Source organism: Papaver somniferum, chromosome 2 (genome assembly GCF_003573695.1).
Source record: "Papaver somniferum cultivar HN1 chromosome 2, ASM357369v1, whole genome shotgun sequence".
Lineage (NCBI taxonomy): Eukaryota > Viridiplantae > Streptophyta > Magnoliopsida > Ranunculales > Papaveraceae > Papaver > Papaver somniferum.
The window spans coordinates 157,164,325-157,180,455 of record NC_039359.1 but is presented as its reverse complement, the minus strand read 5'-3'; the positions used below and the strand labels follow the sequence as shown (position 1 = coordinate 157,180,455).

Below are 16,131 nucleotides of genomic sequence, written 5' to 3'. Positions count from 1 at the left end.
TTTATCCAATTTGGTCCGTATCTTGGTGTCAAAGAGTTTTTCAATGTCAGCTGAAGCGAGAGTTGTCATTGAGTTTGAAAACTAAAATTTTAGGGTTTTGAATTCGTTGCGGAAGTTGCGTAAAGGATCTGTTTCTGGATAAAAACTACAAACGCGGGCTCTGATACCAACTAGTGTAGCACAGATTAAGGGTAACAGGGATAGATTTAAGTTTCGTCAGAAACTTATTTAAATCTGATTCAAGGATCATGATTTAAGAGATTAAAGTTGATAATCAAATTAATAATAATAATATTGATAATAAAAGATTGTGTTCTCTAAACAAGAAGGCTTAGCCTTTATATAAGCTAGCATGACCGATTAAAAAGATAATAAAAGGAATTCTACCTAAACTAGGAAAGTAAAGGACTTGCAAAGCAAGTAAGCTAAAACAGACTCAAGGGATCAACAGTGATTGTTGATACAAACGCAGGGGATCAACTATAATAATTGATACAATGAAAATAGGTAGATGTCATACATCAATATAAAAAAGGAAAGTCGCCCAAAAGGGATAGCACGAATATAACAGTACACATGGTGTTGAAGATTAGGTTCCATTTAACCAAACCAAAGGAAGGGGGCACTTCACCCAGAGGGGCTATGTTGTTAAAGGCGAGCTAGGCGCTCACCTGGCCACCCTTAGAGCACAAAGCAGAAAATGGGCGCCTCATTATTAAGACACTCAAGGGCTGGGAGTTTTTTTTTGTGAAAACTACAGGGAGACCCATTCTCCCTGATGTTTCTACTGTGAAACCCACGCTCCCAAAACTACAGGCGCGCACCCAAATTCTGGAAGAAAATTATTCTCAAACCCAAAATATATAAAATTTTGTTTCTGTCTTTTTTTTTCTTCTTCTTCTTCGTCTTTTTTTCTTCTTCTTCTTCTCCACTATACCTAGATCTCAGAAAAATGGAGAGATTCGATTGATTTCGAGAATAAATTCATGCCTAAATTCGATTGATCTCAACAGCAGCACCAAATCATCTTCTTCTTCGAATTAACGACGAACACTCTTACTACCGATTCTCTTCATTATAACTTAAATTCACTACTGTTATTAATAGTAGCAGCAAAAATCCCTAAATGGGTTTGTAGAACACGGTTTGGTCATCATAGATTTATGATCAAAACTTGTTTTCAATGAAGATTTTGAAATGAATTTCAGATTTTTATGAAACTCTCAGCCGTGAATTGAGTTGGAGTAAGCAATACTGGATGAGTTGTGAAGAAGGTTTAATTGCAGATGATGGTGTAAATACATGAAAGAAGATGATGGTGTAAATACATGATTTTGACCAAGAGCCCCCGAATAACTAAAAGATAATGGTTTGCGTGGGAGTTAATGAAACATGAAAGAATATGATGATGTGGTTATGACTGCATAACATGTCATTCAGTCGAGAAACTGTCTGCATAACATGTTATGCATTCGTGAAAATGGATGCATAACCTGTTATGCATCTACAAAATTTGTTGCATAACTTGTTATGCAGTCCAGAAAACCTGCATAACCTGTTATGCGTCCGAAAATATGGCTACATAATGCATTATGCATTGAGAAAATAGATGCATAACCTGATATGCATCCGTAAATATGGATGCATACTGCATTATGCATCAATTTTTTATATGTACGACTAAAATCAACCAAAACAATGGTTACATAACTTGTTATAGATGCACAACTTTGCTATGCAGTCGAAAAAATGGTTGCATAATTCGTTATGCGTCTGCAGAATATGTTATGCATCGTTTTTGGTGACTGCATAATGGTTAAGTATCAAGTTTTCAAAAAAAATCCCTAAAATGAGGATCACCTCCGATTTTTTCGTTAAAAACAAAAATTTGATATTCTTGTTTGTACTCGTTGCGTAGCTCTTTTAAAAAGATTTACAACGATATAAAATTTGTAAAATCTTAAGGCGCGGATTTTTAGATATGTTATGTCCAAGTTCCGCTGTCAATTATACCCCTGAAAAAGATGGTATGCATAACGAGTTATGCCTGAAAAGATAGTATGCATAACCAGTTATGTATTGATTCATATAATAATTTCATATAATTATGGGTGTCACGGTATACAAAATTAATTGTGGGTCGAGAACGAAAATATTATTTTTTTTTTGGATCCCCTTAAATTCCCCATTTTTTTTTTCTTTTTTGATAACGCGAAAGCTGGGTCTGGGCCCTATCCAAATCCAGCCAAGGACCGGGAACTGCTACCTAGAATTATTTTCTTGCCTGGTCTCCTTGGACGCATTAAGCGCACCACCTCATACAACATAGGGCAGCGGCATTCAGCTATTTGTTTGTACATGGATTCGGGATAATTTCCAAAAAGAACTCCCGTTCTTGTTTAAAATTTAGACCGTGAACATCTACTGGTTTACAGACTACACTTGCACCATGTCTAGTCGCTATCTGTCAGACAACTCTAAAAAATTAAAAAAAAAAAAAAACTGTCAAAAATTGACCTTGGGCTCTCAACCTGCCGACTAGTCCAGATTTTTGTCCCAACATATCTACTACTGTATTTACTTTGTCAAAGACAAACATTAAAGTCCTATTGGTCAAAGCACATTGGTCGACTCAAGCATTCCTCCACCAAACCACCTTGAACAAAAACAACCATCACATGTTAATCTCCAGTTGACCCAACCATCGCACCAAATGAAGTTCAGAATTCAATGCAGATAGTTCAGAAACAGGAGGTGAAAAAACAAAAGAATTTGATTGAATATAAAATATTTGAATTACAAAAATGGGAGAAAATGGCAAATGAACATTAATTTTTCATTTTTCCATATCCCACACATTAAAAGTTTATTGGGCCTATTGACTAGGGAGGGGCACAAGTTGAGCCGGTAAAAAACATGACCCTGTTTAGTTACCGCTAGGGTGAGCATGGCCGGTTTTCGCCTCATCCGCATCCAATCCATTACACTACGGATTTCAAATTTGGCATCCGCATCCAATCCATATCCAACGGATTTTGAATCTAATGGATTCACCGATGGACGGATTGGATGCGGATAATCCAATGGATTTGTTTTAGTTAAAATTTATAGTGAAGAAAATAAACGGACACAAATGACTCCTTATAAAACCTACATATCCTATATATGTATACAAATATAAATATGTCATGTACAACGCATCTTAAAAATTCTTAAATGATCCATAATATTTTTTAGAGCTATATAAATTCTTTTAATTTAACGGATATGAATGTCCAACGGATTTTCAAGGTTACATCCGGGCCCGATCCGTTGTCCGTTGAATTTCAAAAACTTCATCCGCATCCAACCCATTAACGAACGGTTTGGACATTCATCCGCAAATGAACGGTTGGTCCCGGTTAAATCCGCGGATTCCGGTCCAAATGCTCACCCCTAGTTACTGCAATCAGCTTAACAGGAAATTGTTCTACTGGGTATAGAGCTTCTAGGACTAGGCAGACCCATGTACGCAAGTCTTGGAGAAAGTCGAATCTTTGGACTAGGTCGCGGTGAAGGGATAGGTCCTGAGTACCCAACACTTCCGGTCCTAACTCTTGGCGATAGATTGACGTGTTCGAGTGCACGGAATCGTAGTTCAGTTGGATAGTCACTGACACATCCGATACGAGGTCCGGTTCCTGTACTCCATTTGCATGATAAACGCTTGGCTAAATCGAATTTCTGTGGTTCTGCATTGCCATTAGTCTCTTCTTTAGGAGCACTACTAGTTTCGATTGCTGGGGGTGCATCAGTGAGTTTGAATGATGAACCCTCTGTATCTTCTGCCTTACTATTCACTTCACTGTCGGTAACTTTGAATGATGATGGACAGTCTTCGTCATTTGCACATCTCTGGAAAGACATAAAATGAATAATGTCAGCCATTTGATTCATGTTTGTTAGATATACAAAGTGTTCGTATGGTTCGAAAGGGAGATTAGAATTAGCTTTGAGGGAATCAGTTGGGGTGTTGGGGACTGGGCAAAGAGTGTTACCTTAACATTGGTGAGATCCACATGATGTTCCTCAAGGAAGCTGATGAATTCTTTGAAATTCTCTTCGGTGGGGAGGTAGTGGCCGCTGTATGGCCAAATTGCCTACAGAAAGGGAGAAAAAAACTTTTAGAATCACTCAGGACAACATTATAAATAAGTTCTGCAAATCCAAAGATGCAACCACTGTGTATACCTCAAGAACCCCATCATGGGCCACTAATCTTCCAGCCGCTGTTGTAGCCCCGCCGGACAGAAAACTCGAGTGTTGAAACTGTCCCTTTTTCTTCTTTCCAACATACAATGATCTCGATGTGCTTAGGACAAAAATCCATTTGAAACCTTCAACAGTGTCCACACACTCTCCACCTTGTTTATAGACAAGCTTTCCATCTTCCACAATTACTTCATAGACTTCCCTCTCTTTCTGAAAGATCGGAATAAATGGAACTGTGAGTTTAGCAGTTAAACCCTTTAAGCGTATGATCAGGTACATGTCCTAAATGACCAAGTCTCCAGATCATAAACTAGTGGGAAATGCAATTACACCGTATGGTCAGGTACATGGCAATGAAAGACTTACGGGTCCAAGATATTCGATGCACTGACGTTGAAGTGTGCTCCTAGGACACCTTTCAAGATTTACTTCTTTGCCATCTCCAACATCCAACCTTCACATCACAAACAAGTATTGAAATATAAGAAAACTGCAAAAGCTTGTGCACCGCCAATAAGTAAGATAATCACAATTGCAAGTGTAAAATGTTCTAGTGTATATTTACCAGTAGAAGAAAGGTTGGGAACTCCCACAATCAAACCACAGATCATAATAGAAATGAAGGTTATGACCATAACGATGTCGTGGGTCAATCTGTACAATGAAACAGGAAGTAAGCAAATCTATCTCAATTCAAATGTCAAATCTCCAAGAACTTGAGTGACCAAGTACTATTTTTGTGAACATTGACAAAAATGAGCTGGTCCAAGTCAAGATCAACCAAATTATCCTAGTTACGCAACTCAATAGATATGTTTCAGTAAATTGGTGAGGGTTTAAGAACTTACAGCTTCAAGCCAGTGCTGAAGGGCTAATTTTTGCGCCTTTTCATCCTTCGACAAACCTTTTCCAACCTGCAAGTAGAAATCAACTGATTTAGTATCAAGTTAATCTTCCAACCAAGTTCGCATTCATGTATTTGTAAGGAATATATACCTTGGCAGCTCTAGTCAATGCACGTGTCCATCGAGAAGTGGCAGTTTCATGTTTCTCGCCATTAAAGAATGTTTCCGAACTCAGTTTAAGAGCTGCAGAGTCTAGTGCTTTCCACCTATATCATTAAAAGTAAAACTCAATAAGATTTTTAAGCATAACAACACAATTCCGAAAACTAATAACAAATCAATTTCAAGGATTTCATTGCAGGGTTAATAGAGGACTAACCAAAGCTCCTCAACTAGAACTGCACAATCAGCAAGATTTCTCCGAGTTCGATAACTCTTATAAACCTTTTGTAGCTTAACAGCTGCAGCATCAAGCTCACTCAATGGCCTTGGAGAATACACAACTTCTGGTTCAGGAAATGATGGAGATTTCGCTTTCTTAACCGAAGCCTCGTCTTTGTTTTTTGAAGTAAATGAATAATAATAACTATCGTTGTTGTCAATGAACGGATTCTTGAACGAAAACACCGTCTTCAGCGTCAATTTACTCCGTTCCCAGTTCTTAAAACTCGTCGATTCCTCCATTACCATCTTAGTATCAGACCCATCAGACAGCAAATCACTACTTTCCGAATTATCTTTCTTCTTAAAACTAACATTCCTAACAATGATCTCACCATCTTTTCTATTGAAACTAATAGTCCTAACTATAACTTCCTCGCCGTTATCCGTAATTCCAACCATACCTCTATTCACTATAATTTCTTTCCAGGCTGATAAAAGTAAAGATAATGATATACCCATTGAAGCTCAAGTAACCAACCAAACTTCAAAGAAGACCAAAAAGTCAACCTGTTCCATAAAATTAAAAGTAACCCAGTCTTAGTCCTAATGTTCTGTAATAAAATTTCACAAACATCCATTAAAATGAAACCTCAAATCCATGAACAAGAGAAAAATGAGTAAAATCTCCATATGGACCATATCACAAACATCTTAGATACTGATTTCACAAATCAAGCACAAAACCCACATCCATACTAGTGTCAATTCATTAAAACTTTAATTTTCAATTCAGATTATATCCTAAAATTCTATACAAAACAACAAATTAGAACAGTCTAGAAAAGTAGAGAACCCTTAAATGGAAACTCACTTATTCCAGACCAAATGTGTAAAAAAAACAAGATTTTTAATGAAAACCCATGTTCTAAAACAAGAAAACAAACAAAGAATCAAATCTTTACCTGAAAAATCTTCTAAACCCCGGAGTCTTATCTTCTTTCTTCTTCAAATAGTAGCTAAAAAAAGGATTCAACTTTGTCTGCCGCTCATGAACCAAACTGTTGTAGCACACAAATGTTTATCTAAACCATCAGATATTCTATTCTATTTATATCAATTTTAGAATCAATATTTTAGAATTGAATAAATAAAGAAAACAAATGAATATGAAAGTGACGAGAAGTTTCAGACAGTGAGAATAATGTTTGCACACGAGTGACGTGGGATACTATACTTTTCTCTGTGGAAAACTAAAACGAAAATGAGTAGTGGGTTTCATATTACAAGAATTTCTACACACGAGGGTTTGAGACTTTGGAATTTGAAGATACAGTTCACTGCTTCCACACAAAGATTTGAGTAATCAAATAAAGATATTTGTTTGATGAAATGGGTGGTGGTGTTCTTGATGGACAGACAGTAAAGAAATTAGCAAGAAGGAGGGAACATATGGGCGGTCAAAAAGAGTTGTGGGGACTGTTTGAGTCACAATTTATGACATTATTTAATACTCATTTTAATTAGATTTGGTACTGTTTGTTGGGGGCGCTTAATCAAAATCAAAATCGGATTAGTAGGAATCTTCTCTGTATTCAATTTTATCCGATTTTTCAGACGAACATAAAGACTATCGATTTTGGTTTTGGTTTTGCCGTTTTGGTTTCAACCGTATGCATGTCAAGTAGTTTCACAGGTGGTGGTGAGTCAAAATGTTTTAATCCATAGACTAAACCAGATACGTACGTGGGTTTTACGTAAGGAAACCGGATTGATACAAATGGACAAAAATGAAACCTAGAGCTTAATCCTCTGATTAAGAGTCTACCGACGACATGTTGACGAGCAGTATTAGCATATGTCAAGTAGATTAATCGACAGTCAACTTGTTTGATCTCACTAAAATCCGGTCTTATTCTCACATACACACACGCTAACACGCCTTCCTCCGAGAGAAAAATATCTGTCATCTTATCTTTCACGGTGGTAGACTGCAGTAGTTGTTGGACAATATGTACGTGTAATTAAAATGAGTATTTGTCATCTTATCCATTTCGCGGTGGCTGACTGCAGTAGTTTTTGGAGGAGTATGTACTAGTAGTGTAATTTTTATTATTATTTTTGCCCCACTACTTACTTCATCAACCCTACACCGACAAAGATGTAAACTCCCACTTTTAAACTGCGTGTGGCTTTAAAGGCAATTGACCCAGTGCAAGTCATTTTTTCTACATTGTCCAAGTGCATTTGGATACACGGTTATTTTTCGGTTTCCGGAGGTTAAAAAATCAGAAATCAATTTCACAATAATTTCAGAATGATTTCTACAAACAGAAAAGTCCGTTTTTTGTGAAGCAAAATAATTTTGTTTCTGACTTCTGTTTCTGATTTCTAATCGTGAAGATATCATAAGTCAGAAGCGGATTTGCTTCATACATCTCAAATTTTTTCCGGTTAGAAATTTTTTTTTTATTTTTTTTATAATAAATTGATAGAAACAGTTCCTGAAAGAACCATACGTTCCAAAATAACACCATGAGTTTGGGAATCAGTTGGGCTAAGGCAAGCACCAAGCGGATTCCTAGCTAGAGTAGGGGAATTATTACAGTAATCCTGAATATTAGTGTTTGACCTAGACTGAATGGCTTGCCGAAATAGCCTCAGGTTGTTTCCTTTCCAGTTCATGTTCTGAAAGTTTATAGAAGATTTAGTGATCCTAGCTAGTTTAACAGCATTGTTATGTTGTTGAGTGTCTAATTTGGTGAGGCTTCCCAAAACGAAATCAATTACTCCTATCTTCAGTGTTAGAATTCCCCTGAAATCTCTGATAGACTGCAAGTTTGTAAGCTGTGTAAATGGCTTGTAGAAGATCCTCTTCTTCTGCTTCATAGTTTATGTTGGTTTTAGTCATCTCTTTACCCCAGGACAGTGCTAATTGACTCCTCTGCTGGCTCTGCTTGTTCTGCTGAGTCCAGTTGCTGGGTCTTTGACATTCCTTGCTCCCATACATTGTCCTGAAAAGGAGAAAGTCATCAAAGCAAAGTTAGTGTACCGAAATGTATCACCATTAGCCAAATTATTGGTCACTTCCAAAATATGAATGCTAATAGTGATTCCAAATTTGTCTTGAGGTTGTATTCTTCTGGAGTAAGTACTCCAGGATTCCTCAGTACTGTTTGTATTGTAGTACACATTGTTAAAGATATGGCAAGGTTTATTTATAACCCTGTCATGAGAGCAAAGATGTTGAGTGATCTTCAATGCAGTAGACTCAACATTGGGATCAATATTCCTGAAGATTTTGTCATATCTAGATTTCCAGATGAACCAACATATAGTAGCATAGGATGGATTCCAGGTTGTTGTGGTGTTGTTTGGAACAAACCAGCTATTAAGCCAATCATGGAAGGATCTGTGATTAGTAAATAGTTTGTGATTTTCCCCAAAGAGATTCCTCCACACATCTGAAGCAGCATGACAGGTTTGGAGAACATGAGTAATATCTTCATTAGCATTCTTGCAGATAAAGCATATGGGATCAATATAAGTTAGGATGCTTGCAGACTTGGCATTAGTTGGTAAAATGCCATGAGCACATTTCCATATGAAGAGTTGGATAGTTGGGTTGGTATCAAGTTTCCAAATCTCTCTCCAAGGAGATGTAAGAATATCTCCAGCATATTTGTCTTCAGTTTGTTTATCATACACGGATTTAAATGTGAATTTTCGTACAATAAAAATCATAAGCCAAATATCACATGTGATCAAAATCTAAATTCTCGGCTAAACCACCTACTCAAAAACATGAAGAAGCTTGAGTGATGAAAATTGACAAAATCAAAACTAGAGCTTAATCGTCTGATTAAGATTCCAAAAATGACACCTTGAGCAGTAGTACCATATGTCAAGTGAATTAATCGGCGGTCAACTTGAACTTTCTAAACTAAAATCTTTACTAGAAACTAGTCTTACTCTTGCATACACATTACACACACGCCTTTTTGAGAGCTCGATATCCGTCTTCTTATCCGTATCCATTTCATGGTTGTAGTAGTTGTTGAGTTGTACAATATGTACTATAGTTGTGTCATTAAAGAAGGCGCATTTTCTTTCTTAGTTCATCAAACCTACACCGACTCCGATTTAACTCGTCTTTTCAGTACTGTGTGTAGCATTAATCAGCCAACAGTAATTAAATTCATCCGGGTAGAGCATTTTCGTCTCCGACACGCCTTTCCGAAAGCTACACTTCTCTGTCGTGTCCTTCTATCCACCGTTGTACAAGGGCAGTCGGTAGAACATGCATACACAGGTAGAGTAATAAATTCACTTACTTTTAAAATTGATCACTTTGTCCCCCTTTTCTTACTCCGTCGGCCCCTCCACTGATTATGACGTAAACTCGTATGGTGTTAGGGTTCTAAACCAAAACAACTTTTAAAGAATACAAATTAATTAGAATCTTAAGATAAAAATTCTTTTTACAGGGATTAATCATCTCTGTTATGAAGAACACAAATAAAAACTTGATTTATGTTAATTGAATGTCGTTCACAGACTCAAGTAAAAGTACTTACAGCCCAGCAATCTTAACTAACAAGCAATTAACTTAACGAGTTTAACTAATAAAAGAAGTCTACCAAAACTAGGAAACTGATTAATAAGCTAACATAGATAAATAAGGAAACTAGAGAACTTAAGGAGTTGGCGTCGCAACATCCCACCCTGCTGGAAAACATGTTTGTCCTCAAGCATCAAATTCTGGAAAACGCAAGAGTAATTCATCAGCATCCTCCCATGTTGCTTCTTCCTTTGGATGATCTTTCCATTAAACTAATCATTTAGTTCCTGCATGATTGCCTCTTTTGAACATCCTGCGAGCCAAAATTTTATCCGGTTTCCATTTATCATAATCCACTGTGATAGGTAAATTTGCATTCACAACTGCAGAAGAACCAAGTTGGAGTTTCAACTGTGAAACATGAAACACAGGGTGAATACGACTTGTAGTGGGTAATTCCAGTTTATAAGCCACAGTCCCAATCTTTTCTATTACTCGAAAAGGTCCATAAAATTTAGGAGAAAGCTTTGAATAAGCTTGAGTAGCAACTGTGGTTTGTCTATATGGCTGTAGTCTAAGAAAAACCATATCATTAACTGCAAAAACTCTCTCAATACGATTGGAATCAGTATATGTTTTCATCCGTAATTGAGCAGCTTGTAAGTGTGACTTCAAAAGCTTCAAAGTGTGATCTCGTGCTTGTAAAATAGAATCAACAGCATTGACGGAAGTAGAACCTGGTAAATAAGATGATATCGTTGGTGGAGAACGACTATAAACTGCTTGGTAAGGAGTCATCTGAATTGCAGAGTGAAAACTTGTATTATACCACCATTCTGCCCATGGTAACCAGTTGAACCAATCACTAGGTTTTGTACCAGATAAAGCATCTTAAATAACATTCCAAAGTTCGATTTGTAACTTCTGTTTGTCCATCTGATTGTGGATGATAAGCTGAACTTCGACATAATTTTGTACCCTACAGAGTAATAAATGCCTCCCAAAAATTGCTCATGAATATGGGATCACGATCACTTACAATACTTCTTGGCATGCCATGCAGTCGAACAATTTCGCAAACAAAAATATTACCAATTTAGCTCGCAGAATAAGGATATGTGAGGGAAATAAAATGCGCATATTTGGACAATCTATCGACCAAAACTAGAATAGAATTCTTCCTATGAGAAGGTGGAAACCCATCCACAAAATCCATTGAAATATCTAGCCAAATATCAGCAGGTATTGGCAAAGGACTTAAGAAACCTAGAGGAGCTACAACTTCAGATTTGTTACGTTGTCAAATATCACAATGGGAGATAAAAACTTAACCTGTTTCTTCATACCTTTCCAATAAAATTTTTGTTGGAGACGTTTGTAGGTGCGTAAAAATCCAAAATGTCCACCAACAGGATTTGAATTGAACTCCTCTAATAGATTAGTGCACCAATTAGAAGAAGATGGCACGACAATTCTTCCTTTGTAACACAATACTCCATTCTCATATGAATAATGTAACTTAGAAAAAACATTGGCACGTAACTGTTGAATAAGAATCCCCAATTCTGTATCTTCATGACACTCTTTGATAATGTTAGAAATACCAGAAAAAATTGGCGCAGAGAGTAGAAAAACAGATCCATGAAGACGTGATAAAGCATCAGCATCAATATTCTCTTTTCCTTTACGGAAAATTATCTCATAGTCATATCCCAATAATTTGGATAACCACTTTTGTTGCTCCATAGAAGATAGTTTCTGATCCAAAAAATACTTTAAGCTTCTATGATCTGTATAGATTTTAAAATGTCTCCCCAGTAAATATGGGAGCCATTTTTGAACTGCAGAAACAACAACAAGCATCTCTTTATCATAGATAGAGTGATTCAAATTCTTACCAGACAAAGGCTTATTGTAGTATACAATTGGTCTATTGGATTGCATCAGAACAACACCTAATCCATTTCCATAAGCATCACATTCTAACACAAATTCTTTAGAGAAATCTGGAAGTATTAAAACTGGTGTTGAAGTTAAAGCTTGTTGAAGTTGTTTGAAAGCCGCAGTAGCTTTTTCAGTCCACACAAAAACATCTTTCTTGAGTAATTGATGTAATGGTGCACTTATTTTTCCAAAATCCTTAACAAATTTCCGATAATAACCAGCTAAACCCAAAAATCCACGCAAAGCCTTAACTGTGGTAGGAATTGGCCATGACAAAATACATTGAATTTTTTCATTCTCTACTGAAACTCCGTCAGACGAGATAACATGTCCCAAATATCCAATTGAGCTTTGAGCAAAAGCACACTTTGAATCTTTAACAAACAACTTATTAGTGCGGATAATGTCGAACACCAAAGATAAGTGCTTGATATGGTCTTCAAGGTTGTCACTATAAATTAATATATTTTCAAAGGAAACAAGCACGAACCTGCGTAAGTAAGGCCTGAAAATATGATGCATGAAGCTCTGAAAAGTTGCTGGTGCGTTTGAAATACCAAAAGGCATTACAAGAAATTAGTACTGACTATCATGAGTTCGAAAAGCCGTCTTTGGAATGTCAGGAGCATGTAGTCGAAGTTGATGATAACCAAAACGAAAATCCATCTTATAAAAAATGGTTTTTCCATGTAATTCATCCAACAATTAATCCACCATTGGAATGGGAAATCTATCTTTGATAGTAAGCTTGTTTAAAGCTCGATAATCCACATACATCCTCCAAGAACAATCTTTTTTGCGAACTATTAAAATGGGAGATGAATAAGGACTAGAGCTTGGTCTAATGAAACCAGCTTGTTGTAATTCTGTCACAATTTTTTCTATTTCATCCTTTTGAAAATGTGGATAACGATATGGTCTCACATTGACTGGAGTAGAACCAGGGAGTAGTGGAATATGATAATCATGCAAACGTTCAGGTGAAAGAATACGTGGAACTTTGAAAATATCTGCATATTCATACAACAAGGGTTGAATCTCCGGTGGCACAACTAAAGTTGGAGTAATATCATCATTAACTGAGCACAGCTGAAGAAGAAAACCATAAGTTTCCGTATTTAATATACGTTGCATGGGAGAAGCATCCATATGCATCACAGAAGAGAAATTATTTCTATGTAAAATGATAACTTCTTCATTGATTGTGAACTTCATTGTCAACTTTGTAAAACCCCAAGATATTGTTCCCAGAGTACGCAACCATTGAACACCCAATACCGCATCACAGCCACTGATATCAAGGAGATGAAAATCAACCAGAAAAACATAATTTTGTATCTTAACTGGTACGTTTAAGCATGAACCATGAGTATGCAATTTCCCTCCATCGCCTACTGTTACACATAATGAAGAGTGGGATTCAATCTGGTAACCACATTGTTTTGCAACTACTGGATGTAGGAAATTGTGAGTATCTCCAGAATCAATGAGGATAGTGAGCGGCTTAGCCTTGATATAACCTTGAATGCGCATGGTATTTGGAAAAGCAGAACCCATTAATGAGTTTAGAGAAATTTGAAGGTCTTGTTATTGTTGTATGGCCGAATTGTCAGGAGGTACAGGTTGAATTTCTTCATCATACTGTTGATCATCATTAGGAGCCATATCTAAGATTAGTAATCTTGGCTTGACACATAATGTCCCGGTTTGTAATAATCATCACAGTTGAAACAAAGGCCCTTGTCTCTCCTTTCTTTTTGTTCTTCCCAAGATAACCTCTTAGCTCCATGAGGAAATGTTCTTTTACGTGGTTGTGAGTTTGTAGCTACTGCGTCCGAGTTTGGTTTACACGAAAGGGTTTTGAAAAAGAAGAGCTGCTACTATATTATCCTCATGTTGTATAGCTTTTTTGAAAACCTCAGATAAGGATTTTGGTTCAAACAAGCTCAATGCCAATATCAGGTCGCAACGCAGCAATAAATAGATCAACAAGGTATTGAGTTGGCAGGTCATCCACAAAATTTAATAACTTCTCAAACTCAGAGATAATTTCTCGAACAGTACCTGTTTGTGATAGCTTAGTTAAAGCAATATGTGGGTTTATGAACTTATTGATAGACACATTTTTGTGTTTAATTTGATCTCAATACTATATATTGTTGGCACTCGAGTTTGTACTAATTTTGGTGTTTTATGTGTTTGTAGGCACCTTTGGAAAATAAACATTTTTTGGAAAATTCGTCTCAAAAAGTTGGTAAAAGCCCCGGAGGACTCGCGTTATTCGGACTCTCACCGTTGGATAAGGGGCACCTCAATTACCAAGGGGAACCCCATGGCACCCCAAAAGGCATCTGCTATTCGCACCCCAGTACAGGATTAGGGGGAGGTCATCTTCTCCATTTGAATTTTGTTTTAGGCGGGAAAATGGAGAACACTTCTGCAAATTTTTGATCGAATTGTTGAACGTGTTCTAGGGAGATTCAATGGCTGATTTTTGGTAGATAGTTGTGATATGGCCTATTAAACACACTGTGGGCGTTTGGTTCGACCAGAATTGGCTAGAATCATCTAAACAATTCACGGGATGAAAACAGGGCAGTTCGTGTATATCACGGGTTTCACGTGATTTGGATAAGATTCAACGTGTTTTGTGCGTGCATGGAAGACCCTCACAACCTGTTGGAGCGTGAAGGAGTTAAATATGGTAATTTGGAGGCTTGAAAACGCGTGAGAAGATGAAACAGGAAAGAAAATATTCCAAGAAATATTTTCTTTACTGCCGAGTTAAGGAGAATTATATGGAGTGAATGAGCGAGATTCGATGGGTCCGTTGGCTAAAAATAGGTTGCTGGGGTTGAGTAGAGAGGGTGTCGAGAGTCTGGGGGGCTGAGGAGAGCCATAGAAGAAGAAATTCGAGTTTTCCCAAACTCGGTTTCTGCTGCTGCTGATGATGAACATGAAGAACACGAAGAACGGACCTGCACCAACAGTCGTTTTTCTACAGTAATAACGACTCACACCTGTAGGTCGTACATCAGGCAGACTTATTTGCTACAGGGTTTGCGACACAAAGGCAGCAGTCTTATTTTGTCACTGAGGGTCGTAGTTCTCTGGTTTGTAACAAATTTAATTGTTACAAACCCGGTTTTATTGTATTTCTCATATTCTCATCATTTGTAAACCATTTTTGAGCCATAATAAATTATTTTGAGAGCATTTTTACTATGATGAGTTAATTCTCTCGTAACCAAGGCAATGGAGGAAGCTATTCACGCAACATAAATGGGTAACTATTTCATTTAATTATATAATTCACCTAATCGCTGCTTTTGCAGAGTTTTAAATTATTTGAATGATTGTCTTAATTATTTGTTATTCAGTTTGATAGGTTATGCTTGGTTTAATCTCTTGATAATCTATGCTTAAGGTTTACAAATAATGTTTGAGAATCTGTATGATTGATAGTGAATTAAAGATAAAAGAGGACTCACGAATTGAATAGAGTTTTGAAATATTTATCATTCAATTTTGCATAATAGTGGAATCTACTGTCTTGGTTACCTCTCGCACCCATTGTTAATATTTTTGTATATATAATTTTACTAAATCTAAAAATTCCATTTCCTTCACAAGTCCGAAACGAAGCCTAACTACTACAATCACAATCAAAAATCTTAATCATTTTGGCGCTGCCGACGTGGAATTGTGTTTAGGTAGAATTTTTTTTTAGATTTATTTTCCTTTGTTCTTTTTTACGTTCTTTGGGTATTTGTCTATGTGATACAGGTTTTGAGGCTTGGATCGAAAAGAAAAAAGAAGAAGAAGTTGTCAAAGATTTTTGGCGATTTCATAAAGACTAGGAGCAAAGCTTAAAACAAAAAGAACGGAAAGAAGACGAAGGACTTTGTTTTTTATTATTATTATTTTTTAGATATTTTTTTTATTTTTTTTAACATATATTAATTATGAAATCCATTTTGGAAATCATTATACAAAGCTTTTGGTTGGTAACCTAGCAACAAGCTGGGCTCCAACACCTTTTTATTATTAATTTTTTTTTTAGAAACTGTAATTAAGGTTTTTATTTTTGTAATCTTTTATTTTTGGACATTTTTTTTTCTTCCGGACATTGAACGTTGGATATTATTT

At 36.5% G+C, this 16,131-nt stretch overlaps 1 protein-coding gene across 1 annotated transcript; it reads right to left on the bottom strand.

The window, feature by feature from the left end:
• Positions 1 to 3,138: 3,138 nt before the first annotated feature.
• Positions 3,139 to 6,918, bottom strand: LOC113349538 (IQ domain-containing protein IQM1-like). Its single transcript, XM_026593511.1, has 9 exons — positions 6,443 to 6,918; positions 5,476 to 6,047; positions 5,248 to 5,362; positions 5,100 to 5,165; positions 4,817 to 4,905; positions 4,618 to 4,705; positions 4,231 to 4,461; positions 4,038 to 4,139; positions 3,139 to 3,894 (listed from the first exon to the last, which is right to left on the bottom strand). Exons 2-9 carry the CDS (start codon positions 5,997 to 5,999, stop codon positions 3,454 to 3,456), a joined length of 1,656 nt encoding a protein of 551 aa, XP_026449296.1. The 5' UTR covers positions 6,000 to 6,047; positions 6,443 to 6,918; the 3' UTR covers positions 3,139 to 3,453.
• Positions 6,919 to 16,131: the final 9,213 nt, after the last annotated feature.